Raw genomic sequence first — 12,145 nt, 5'->3', positions numbered from 1 at the left:
GGGAGATGCTCCAGCCCCTTCACCATTTCCTTCAACAAAGTTAGACCTTCGGTCTGTCTTACCTGGTAGTATGGGCCTAGTCAAGACCAGCCGCAGCTTTAAAGAAAGAGAAGTTTCCTTTCCCTGCCACACCCCACCCATAACATCATAGAGTTAGAAGGGATCTATTCTATGATTCTAAGTGGCTACCAGCAGTAAATATAAAACCAAACAAAAGCAGCTTTTAAAAGCAGCTGAGAATTGTCACTATTATGTCTGGGGAGAACTGTAAAACAAGCATAACCTTAAAAGCTTGTGGGAACAGGATGAATTTCACCACTATACATTGTTTATGAAGAGTTATGGGTGGGAGAAGTATTAATAATTTGTGGAGCAGTTATTGATTTTCAAAATTCTTTACTGTGTCAACCCAAAGTGAGGCTGGAAGGGAGGGATGGAGCACCATATTTCCAGTAAAAAAAGAATTAAAGTGATTTAGGCTGCAGTCTACTTCTTACTTCTAAGTTGACATGCGTGAGATTGCAGTTTTAATACACTGCAAAAAAAAAAGGGGACAACTCAAATTTTTAGGAAAACGGATTATCATATGTAGAACAAAACGGTTAAAACCAACAGACTTTTTAACATGGGGGAAAGATGATTGAGAACGGATGTGAAAGGTTAATATAAAATATAAAGATGGAATATTTTTGCTCCCAGGGAGAGGCGCATGTGGAATTTTCTTTTTCAAATGGAGGGGTGGGGCGGGGTGTGTGTGCACCGCTTGCTATTCTGGCCCTGGCTGTGATGATCTTATGTGGTTGCAGCTCTTTGTCTTAGCTGGGTTTCTGTGAGGTGACGTTGCTTCAAGCCCTCCTCTGAACACGGAGCTGCTGCGTTGTGGCTGTTTTCTCTTGTTTTTAATGTCATTAGTGTCCAAGGGGGCGTGGAGGAAATGAGTCACTAATGTGTATTTGTGACATGTTTCCCTTTCCCCTGCCTTCTCAGCAGCCTACAATTTCCTCTCTTCCATGTGGGAGACGGTAATACTGACCACGGAGCTGATGGACGGGCAAAGAAGGTTTTCTCGGTCAAAGCCTAAAACCTTATGGCAGCTGTAAACCGCAGGGAACTTCTGTGAAGAAGTTCACAGGATGGGTGTGCATTGAAATAAGGATTCTCTATGACAAGCTGCAGGACTGTGATATTCTGATATCTGTAAAAGTAAATATTTTAAAATGAATGAGAGGGTATCGTAAGAGCCACATGGCTTGATCAGACCAAAGGCCTCTTTAGTCCACCGTCTTGTTTACAACAGCTCCTAACCAGAAGCCTCCAGGAAGGCCACAAATCGGACAGGAGCACATTCACATTCTCCTGCTTGTGTTAAGGACATCAGAAGAGCACTGCTGGATCAGACTGAGGGTCCATCTAGTCCAGCACTCTGTTCACACAGTGGCCAACCAGCCATCGGCCAGGGATGAACAAGCAGGACATGGTGCAACAGCACCCTCCCGCCCATGTTCCCCAGCAACTGGTGCACACAGGCTTATTGCCTTGGACACTGGAGGTAACACACAACCATCAGGGCTAGTAGCCATCGATACCCTTCAACTCCAGGAATTTATCCACCCCCCTTTTAAAGCCATCCAAATTGGTGGCCATCACTACATCTTGTGGTAGTGAGTTCCATAACTAGTATTCAGGGGCTGAATGGATGGCATAGTAGGTCATGGCATAGGTCATGGCTTAGTAGCAGAGGGCAGGTGCTGCATCAATGCACCCCAAGGCTCAGTTCCCTGGCAAATCCAATCAAACATTTCCAGGAAGCATTTAGCAAAACCAGCTAGTAAAATGTGGGCTAGACAATGCCCTGGAATACGCCCACCCTCCCCCAGCTAAAGCCCTCCTTAAGAGCTATCACCCTGCCAAGTTTGATCTCTTTATATTCAAAACTTATGCAGATGTAAGCATTTTGGTGACCTTGGAGCAAAGGAGGGGACCTGACCAACTTTACAAAAGAAATTAGTTAAAATAGCTTTTCATCTGCCCACCCTTTGAAACGAGCAAAACAAACCTTCGCTCCTCCTCTCCATTAAACCTTTCCCAAGACAAGGGTCAGCAACAGTCTCGGCCCATGCGCTCTCTCCTGCTTCCTACAAACGGCCTCCTTTCCTTCAGGTTTGTTTAATATGATTTTAGGGGAAAGTATAGGGTGTTGTTTTACCATAATTGTGCAGTTTCAGGCTACTGTACAATTGTATATTAGGCAGAAATAAAGAAAAGTTTTTTTTAAAAATAAATAAACAACTACAGGGAAAACAGGAACATAGGGGGAGGGGAGGGAGATTTTGCCACATAGTAGCACTCCAGGTGATAAGATACATGAGCTGAAAGAGCCCAACAATGCACAGATGTGAAAGTGCCCAGCGCTTGACTCGCTAAGGAAACGGAGGTGGAAACCGCGGATGAAAACTGGATAAAAAATGAATTGGAAGGGGCCTATATGGCCATCGAGTCCAACCCTCTGCTCAATGTAGGAATCCACCCTAAAGCATCCCCGACGGTTGTCCAGCTGCCTCTTGAAGGCCTCTAGTGTGGGAGAGTCCACAACCTCCCTGGGTAACTGATTCCATTGTCGTACTGCTCTAACTGTCAGGAAGTTTTTCCTGATGTCAATCCGGAATCTGGCTTCCTTTAACTTAAGCCCGTTATTCCGTGACCCGCACTCTGGGAGGATGGAGAAGAGATCTTGGCCCTCCTCTGTGGGACAACCTTTCAAGTATTTGAAGAGTGCTCTCATGTCTCCCCTCAATCTTCTCTTCTCCAAGCTAAACATGCGCAATTCTTTCAACCTGTCTTCATAGGGCTTTGTTTCCAGACCCCTGAAAACAAACTACTTTGAGGCTTCAGTAGTGCAGTGGGATACACAATTAGAAATAAATATGTTAACATTTGTTCAAGCTCTTCCTTCTGGCTTAGTGTGGTTTCCCATCCATCTGACTGGTTACTTTTTTGCCTGCTTCAGTAAAACTGCAGCATCTGCTGTTCCTAGGCCATTCACTGGGACTTGTATTTATTCAGAATATTACCGTAGAGGAAAAGTAGGTAATACTGCTTGATGTAAGTGCCAGAATTCTTTGTATCTCACCTTTCTTCGGTGTATGGAATACATCTGTCTGCCTTTGTATTTCTTTATCGACCTATGTCAAAGATGGCATGTTGTAACAGATAAACTTTGAACCTCGCTTTCAGAAAAAGGCTACTCTAAGGTCAAATATTATTTAATCTTGTTTAATCAATAGACAGAAGAGCTCCTGTTTCTAAAATGTCAAAACTTCTCAAAAACCAAACACTGAGGTTTCCTTTATTCTTAGGTTCCTCTTACACAAAAGGTCAAAGTTAATCAAAGTCTCCTGTTTGCAGGTCCAGCACATTTTAATTATTGATAGAGGTGTACAAAATGATGCATGGGGTGGAGAATGTGGACAGGGAGACATTTTTCTCCCTCTTTCAAAATACTAGAACCCAATGGGGTCATCCCATGAAACTGATTGGTGGGAGATCCAGGACAGATAAAAAGTATTTCTTCACACAGTGCATAGCTAAACTATGGAATTCACTACTATAAGATGTAGTGATCGCCATCAATTTGGATGGCTTTAAAAGAGGGTTGGATCATTCCTGGAGGAGAAGGCCATCCATGACTACTAGCCCTGATGGAGGCAGCTGGACAACCCTCTGTCAGGGATGCTTTAGGGTGGATTCCTGCATTGAGCAGGGGGTTGGACTCGATGGCCTTGCAGGCTCTTTCCAACTCTGCTATTCTGTGATTCTATGATGGTTCTGTGCTACCTCCGGGGTCTGAGGCAGCAAGCCTGTGTGCACCAGTTGCTGGGGAACATGGGCAGGAGGGTGCTGTTGCACCATGTCCTGCTTTGTTGGTCCCTGGTCGACAGCTGGTTGGCCACTGTGTGAACAGAGTACTAGACTAGTTGGACCCTCGGTCTGATCCAGCAGGGCTCTTCTTATGTTCCTGAAGAAATTGCCAGTGTCAGTTTCTGTTCTCTCTCTCTCTCTCTCTCTCACACACACACACACAGAACTATTTTGCTCTAAAATAAAATGAAAGTAAAGGGTGGGAAATTTAATTAATTCCTCCTTTCACCACCTGTGGAAATAGAAACTGACATTGGGACAATTGGGAGAGGCTATACAAGGGGAACTCATCATTGATCCCCAGCTGTGATCGACAGGAAGAAATAAAATAGGATGACCTTTTAAACAGGAAGTGATGAATTAACATCACAGGAGCTCACAAAAGCCTCAGTAGCACTTTGCTGTTGATATTTGGGCTTGATATTTATTGTGAGGAAGAAAAAAAAGCCCTGAAAACACAAAAAGACCAACCCTGGCCCAGTTTGGATGTCATGAACAACCCATGGATTCCTTAACCCATGGGTTGTCAGGGCTGCACAGGAGTGAGGAAGCGTGCTCCTTTCCACCTGTTCGTCACTTTCCCTTTGTTTCTAGATTACAAAACAACCCAGGAATGTCCCATTCCTGGGTTGCACGTGTGACTGTGACAGGAGAACCTAGAACTCTGGGTTGTTGTGGAAGAAACATGCAAACCAGGTCATTGGAAAGTTGAGTATCATTATCATAGTCATGAAGACCCTTTCCCTGTCTTTTTTTTTAATTAGAGAAAAGATTTCCTTCAGAAAATGGGAAATCAGCTATCTCCAACCATGGCCCCTCAGATGCTGTCTAGGGCAATGGGATTGCTCCTTCCATGAGGTTAACAGCAATATTTACCGCATATCTCCTTAAGAATGTTCACATAACTTCAGTAACCTTTATGGTAGCTCTGAAGAGCAGGCCAATATTATATTCCAAGTTGAGTGGCAGAGACTGGAGAGGTGGCGGCCACACGCAAGCCACATGCGTGAGCTTTGAATGTGTGAGATTTGAGCTGGATATTTCTAGCTCACACTAAAGTAGCAAACTACTCTTTGCTTTTTAAAATGGCAATCTTCTCAAAACCCCTCCGAACGAACAAGCAAAGTGGCTCAGGTTTTGATTTGTGGTCCACAACAGCTATGAACAGCTGTGCTCCTGCATCCTTTTGCTAATTTACCTTGAGACGTCTTTACCCTGGGATCAATGATGCAATTTGTTCTTAAACACAGTAGCCTTGCAATAAACATCTTGAATTTCTTTAGTCCAACAAAACCTACCATTGAGTGGCAATTATAACCCTGTTGAATCATAGCCACTTAGGTGCCGGTTGGGTAAAAGTGGCGTCGTTTTATAGATTTGTAGCCCTTTATTTCCGGAACTCAAAAGCACCGTCAAATGAGCTGACATGAGAGAAAAAAAGAAAACAATGGCATTTCCTTTATAATCATCAAGTTAGAAGGGGTGAAAAAGACCCACCCAGAACTATCCTTTCAGGACGCAACCACATGCCAGCAACCAGACACCAACTTCTCTGCAGTAGTGTGCGCGCCCCTCAGAGAGCAGATGTACCATGTAACAGTAATATTTCACATGTATCTTCCACTTCTTTTTTGTACGCTCAGTGGTTCACATGCATTTCTCCTGATGTAATGACAAGTCTGTGCAGTCAGTCAAAGGACAGAAAATCCCATAGCCACTCCTTAAAGCAGCCTTCCTCAACCTGGGGCGCTCCAGATGTGTTGGACTGCACCTCCCAGAATGCCCCAGCCAGCCGAGCTGGCTGGGGCATTCTGGGAGTTGTAGTCCAACACATCTGGAGCGCCCCAGGTTGAGGAAGGCTGCCTTAAAGGACTATGCAACGCCTTTTATCATTTGACTTTTCAGACTATATTGCGCCCTAGGCAGGTGCGTTCTGAACCCGCCACCACCCCGCTCGCTCACTCACTCACCGCCCCCTCACTCGCCTGCCCACCCACCCGCTCGCTCACTCACTGCTCCCCACCGCCTGCCGCCCCCCGCCCGCTCGCTGCTCTGGCTCCCCCCATCGCTCGCCCGCCCCCCCGCTCGCTCACCGCTATGGCTCCCCCTTTGCTCGCCCACTTACTGCCTGCTCCCTCCAGCTCCCGGCTTTGAAGCCAGGATGCTGGGGTTGGGGGGCGGGGCAGAGACTTTGAAGCGGCACGCCTGGAAGTGGCTTCCTGGCGCCCCGTACTGAAGCCTCCGCCTCCAACCCCAGCATCCTGGCTTCGAAGGAGCCAGGATGCTGGGGTTGGGCGGAGGCTTTGGAACAGCACACCCGGAAGCCGCTCTAGGAGAGCAGCTTCTGGGTACGCTGTTCGGCGCCCTCGTTTGCTTGGCACTCTAGGCGGCCGCCTGAGTTGCCTCTATGGCAGCACCGGGCCTGATCAGGATGTTGGTCCATCCAGCTTAACAGTGTGAACGTTGACTAGCAGCGACGGCTCTCCGGGATTTCAGATGACAGCCTCTCCCAGCCCTACCTGGAGATGCCAGAAATTGAACCTCAGACACTGCAGATGGAAGGCAGAAGTTCCACCACTGAGCCCTCGCTTTTGCGGTCGACTCTGTGCTGCAGCTCCACTTGGTCCAATTCTGCCTCTTCCCATTTAATTTGGAAGCACAGTCAGAAATGTAGACTGGAGTATTCTCCCCTGTGTGAGATCACATGATCACCACAGCCTACCATGGCTTATGTAAGCCACGGGGGCTGCAGTGCCCACAGACACCGATTTGAGCCTCCATCATGGTGTCTTGTGTCGCCCAAACCCAATGCAGGTGGCTTCCAAACCACCACGCAAGACTACAACAGCCCATGGGGTTTGTTAACCACCCCAACAAGCCACCCTTGCTGAGTTCAGACAACATGAGACGCAGTGCCTGGCGAGGGTAATTATGTAAATTGGGCCGGCCCATGCAGCTTGGTGAACAAGCCACAGTGGCTTATTAATGGTCATGCAAACCAGCCCACTGAGCTAAAGTCACAAGGAAGATTCTCAGGACTTTTTGGCTGGTGGAGAAGAGGAAACCGCTCAGAGAGCTTCAGCTATGGGGTGGTATAGAAATGCAATAAACAAATAAATAAATAAATAAATGGCAACTCATTCAAGAGAGGCTGCCAATGGATTGCGTCTTTCCACATATTGGACAGGAATGTTTGGTTAAACCAAACTGGTTTCTCTGGAAAAATAATAATAGCTGGAGCGTGTTCAGAGGAGGGCAACCAGGATGATCAGGGGTCTGGAAACAAAGCCCTCTGAAGAGTGACTGAAAGAAGTGGGCATGTTTAGCCTGGAGAAGAGAAGATGGAGGGGAGACATGAGAGCACTCTTCAAATACTTGAAAGGTTGTCCCACAGAGGAGGGCCAGGATCTCTTCTCGATGCTCCCAGAGACACGGAATAATGGGCTCAAGTTACAGGAAGCCAGATTCCGGCTGGACATCAGGAAAAACTTCCTGACTGTTCGAGCAGTACGACAATGGAACCAGTTACCTAGGGAGGTTGTGGGCTCTCCCACAGTAGAGGCCTTCAAGAGGCAGCTGGACAACCATCTGTCAGGGATGCTTTAGGGTGGATTCCTGCATTGAGCAGGGGGTTGGACTCGATGGCCTTATAGGCCCCTTCCAACTCTATGATGCTGTGATTCTAAGTTACAGGAAGCCAGATTCCAGCTGGACATCAGGAAAAACTTCCTGACTGTTCGAGCAGTACGACAATGGAACCAGTTACCTAGGGAGGTTGTGGGCTCTCCCACACTAGAGGCCTTCAAGAGGCAGCTGGACAACCATCTGTCCGGGATACTTTAAGGTGGATTCCTGCATTGAGCAGGGGGTTGGACTCGATGGCCTTGTAGGCCCCTTCCAACTCTACTATTCTATGATTCTGATTCTACGTTCCTGATTTTCAAAGGCTCAGCAAACAAAGGTTACTTGTGTGTAAAGCATCTGGAGGGGCGACAGCATAAGGTGCCGACAATGAAATAGTGTAAAAACAGCCAAGTTCCAAAAAGACCATTGTTTTATTTAGTAATACCAAGAACATAAAAACTATAGTATTCTAAGATTCTTTTCCTGGACGATGTAGGTTGTGTGAATCCTGTTCAGCTTGGCCATTTGGCAAAGGGATTACAAGATGGCTCCATTTTGGATGAAAAGTGAACCAAGCAAGTCACAGTGCCTGACAAAGGCTTTGCTACACTGCATAACTTTTTAAAAAATGTAAGGAACACCTAGAACAGCAACTCAGTGTTAACCTGGAGCACAGGTCATCTCCTGGACTGCGAAAGCTACCGTTTCTCCTTCGTCACGCCTGCCTTTGCCTGCTGTGGGACACTGTCCAAAAGGCAACACACTATTAGAAGAACAAACCTGATTCGTGGAAAACTTGGTCCTGGCTCCACTAAGGAGACCTAATGAGACCAACTCCCGAGAAGCACCGCGTAAAAAGGCAATACCTCAATGCCTACAGTGGTAAACTCGATTTACAACTACCCTACACAACACAGATAAACATTAAGCTACATGCAACAGGTGTGCAGCAATATTTCCAGGAAGAGGTTCTCTGCCTCGAAGCTCAGCACGACCGCACTTCCTTTGGAGGGCAGGCAGGTTGCTTCGTACAACAGTCTAAAGTTAATCGACACGTGGCCTTAGGAAGGCACCAGTGAGTCTAGCACCGCTTGTAGGCAAATGCTGATAGCTTCGTGATGGCAGACTGCTCAAAGGACTTGGGCTTTTTGGCTGAGCTTGTATCCTCTCCTGATGTTTGTACTCCGCTTTCTTGCCCGTCGCCGTCAACAGCTTCCAGGCGCTTCCGCTTTTTCCCTTCAGCTGGACCACCGACTTCTCTTCCTTTGGCTTTCTCAGTCCAAGCCTTAAGTGAACAGAGACAACAACAAACAATGAGCTCTACTGTAATTGGGGCCGTAGGATTTGTCAATCCTTCACATACAGGAGAATATAGGAGCAAAATGTCAGAGTGGTATCCAATGCTGGCCATCATAGAATCATAGAGTTGGAAGGGGCCTACAAGGCCATCGAGTCCAACCCCCTGCTCAATGCAGGAATCCACCCTAAAGCATCCCTGACAGATGGTTGTCCAGCTGCCTCTTGAATGCCTCAAGTGTGGGAGAGCCCACAACCTCCCTAGGTAACTGGTTCCACTGTCGTACTGCTCTAACAGTCAGGAAGTTTTTCCTGATGTCCAGCTGGAATCTGGCTTCCTGTAACTTAGAATCACAGCATCATAGAGTTGGAAGGGGCCTCTAAGGCCATCGAGTCCGACCCCCTGCTCAATGCAGGAATCCACCCTAAAGCATCCCTGACAGATGGCTGTCCAGCTGCCTCTTGAAGGCCTCTAGTGTGGGAGAGACCACAACCTCCCAAGGTCACTAATTCCACTGTCGTACTGCTCTAACAGTCAGGAAGTTTTTCCTGATGTCCAGCTGGAATCTGACTTCCTGTAACTTAGAATCACAGCATCATAGAGTTGGAAGGGTCCTATAAGGCCATCGAGTCCAACCCCCTACTCAATGCAGGAATCCACCATAAAGCATCCCTCTCCTGCTGGCTCTTGAATGGGGAGAGCCCACCACCTCCCTGGGTCATTGGTTCCATTGCCAGTGCTAAACACACTGCCCAAGTGGGAATGCCTGCTAGTGCAACAGGCAGCTAGTTTCCCTTCTGCGAGCTCTACTGACATGTCACATTCTGGAAGCATCAGTTTCCGCAAGTTTCCTGGGTTGTGGCAGCTTCCTGTTCTGCTTGCTAGTGCAGCAGCAGAAGCACTGGATACTGGCCTGTCAAGTGCAGAAAGCGACATGCTCTTTTTTCAACTAGGATGCTCTCATTCAACGAGGAAAATGATGGATGGGATAGTCCTGCAGCAATATCGCTCCTGGCTTCTCCCACGCAGCACTATCAGTGTCCCACACTTCAACTGCAGTACAGTTGGCTTTGGGCACATGGTGCAGTGCAGATAGAACTAAAGTATTAATAAGTCTCAAACTAAGATTGGAGACCCAGGTTCAAATCTCAACTCAGCCGTGAAGCTCACTGGGTGGTTTGGGGGCAGTCACCAATAGTCAGCCTAACCTATTCATAGAATAGCAAGAATTGGAAGGGGCCTACAAGGCCATCGAGTCCAACCCCCTGCTCAATGCAGGAATCCACCCCTGCTTTAGGAATCCACCTAAAGCATCCCTGACAGAGGGTTGTCCAGCTGCCTCTTGAAGGCCTCTAGTGTGGGAGAGCCCACAACCTCCCTTGGTAACTGATTCTATTGTCGTACTGCTCTAACAGTCAGGAAGTTTTTCCTGATGTCCAGCTGGAATCTGGCTTCCTTTAACTTGAGCCCGTTATTCCGTGTCCTGCACTCTGGGAGGATCGAGACGAGATCCTGACCCTCCTCTGTGTGACAACCTTTTAAGTCTTTGAAGAGTGCTATCATGTCTCCCCTCCATCTTCTCTTCTCCAGGCTAAACATGCCCAGTTCTTTCAGTCTCTCTTCATAGGGCTTTGTTTCCAGAGCCCTGATCATCCTGGTTGCCCTCCTCTGAACCCGCTCCAGCTTGTCTGCGTCCTTCTTGAATTGTGGTGCCCAGAACTGGACGCAATACTCTAGATGAGGCCTAACTAGAGATGTAAAATTTCCGGAAATTTTGAAGCCATGGAAAACCCCCCGGTTTTTCTCAGTTTTTTTCGGAAAAAAACCAGAAATATTTGGAAAGATTGAAATAATGCAATATTAGCACTTTTTACAGATTGAAAGTCACTTTGTTACTTTAGGAACATAAAATGTAATTATGTCCAAGTTGGTTTGGCATAAAATTATTACATTTGGTATATTAAAGTAGTGTATTCAAACAATTATTACAAATTAAATTTACTTTTTTTTACCTTTTTTTGGTAACAAATGGAGCTCCAAGCTCCTGAACTGTTAGAAACACCTGAACTGTAAGGAACCTTTTTGGTTCTGCCAGTTTATAAGGAGCAGGCAAAAAACCATTTTAAAAAACAACAACAGAAGAACCCACCAACATTAGTAATAAAGAAAATTATTTATGTCTCCGCTAGTCCTGCAGTGTCAAGACATAAAGCGCCCATTCCCATAAAAAGAACTGAGAAAAATGGGGGGGGGGGGGGGGGGGGGAGAACCAAGATTCAATGAATATGAATGAAATTTAACCAGACTCATTTTCTGACCTATAGCCATCACTATCAGTTTCAGTCTCTGCTTCAGTGGCAGTGCTGCCCCCTAGAGGCAGAAATGCATCTTGCTCTTGCATTTGAGAGTTGTAGTCTCAGTTTGCAACCTAGGACTTGCTTGTCCTTGGTGCACAGACATTGTAATAATCTGATCCTGTACAGTTTTTAGAAATCATTTGGAGAAGTAAATATCTGAACACCTTGTCTTAAACATTTTATTCATCATGCTAAAATAAAACATCCCGTAATCCATTTTTTCTTCATTTTTTCCAATTTTTCGGAAAAAAACAGGAAAAACCCTTTTTTCCCCGAATTTTTCCGGTTTTTTTCTGGGCCTTCACAGCTCTAGGCCTAACCAGGGCCGAATAGAGAGGAACCAATATCTCACACAATTTGGAAGCTATACTTCTATTAATGCAGCCCAAAATAGCATTTGCCTTTCTTGCAGCCATTTTGGGGAGGTAAAAGGGGCTGGGAGGAAGCCCCTATGCCCCAAGTTCATAGAATCATAGAAGAGTAGAGTTGGAAGGGGCCTATAAGGCCATCGAGTCCAAGCCCACCCCCCAGCTCAATGCAGGAATCCACCCTAAAGCATCCCTGACAGATGGTTGTCCAGCTGCCTCTTGAAGGCCTCTAGTGTGGGAGAGCACACAACCTCCCTAGGTAACTGGTTCCATTGTCGTACCACTCTAACAGTCAGGAAGTTTTTCCTGATGTCCAGCTGTCCTGCACTCTGGGATGACCAAGAAGAGATCCTGGCCCTCCTCTGTGTGACAACCTTTCAAATCGTGCTATCTTGCCTCCCCTCAACCTTCTCTTCTCAGAACTAAACATGCCCAGTTCTTTTAGCCTCTCCTTATGGGGCTTTGCTTCCAGACCCCCTTGGCGGAAGAGTGGGATAAAAATGTAACAAACCCAAATAGATGTAGATCCCAACAGTTGCCAGGGTTGTGCCCAGACTAGGATCTTTTTCACACAATGCTGC

The 12,145-nt window shown here is 46.7% G+C and overlaps 1 protein-coding gene and 1 long non-coding RNA gene across 2 annotated transcripts in view; both read right to left on the bottom strand.

The window, feature by feature from the left end:
* Positions 1-376: 376 nt before the first annotated feature.
* On the bottom strand, positions 377-3,198 carry LOC134393236 (uncharacterized). The gene is made up of 2 exons (XR_010025086.1): positions 3,131-3,198; positions 377-1,195 (listed from the first exon to the last, which is right to left on the bottom strand). It is a non-coding gene; the product is annotated as an uncharacterized LOC134393236 (long non-coding RNA).
* A 4,756-nt stretch (positions 3,199-7,954) lies between these two features.
* Positions 7,955-12,145, bottom strand: part of WDHD1 (WD repeat and HMG-box DNA binding protein 1) — a 59,287-nt gene continuing 55,096 nt past the window's right edge. Inside the window, exon 26 of the mRNA XM_063118184.1 lies at positions 7,955-8,827. Coding sequence (XP_062974254.1) covers positions 8,624-8,827 — 204 coding nt within the window. The 3' untranslated portion in view covers positions 7,955-8,623. The remainder of the gene's footprint in view (positions 8,828-12,145) is intronic.

The sequence above is a fragment of the Elgaria multicarinata genome, chromosome 2, assembly GCF_023053635.1.
Source record: "Elgaria multicarinata webbii isolate HBS135686 ecotype San Diego chromosome 2, rElgMul1.1.pri, whole genome shotgun sequence".
NCBI lineage: Eukaryota > Metazoa > Chordata > Lepidosauria > Squamata > Anguidae > Elgaria > Elgaria multicarinata.
This window is presented reverse-complemented; position numbering and strand designations above follow the sequence as displayed.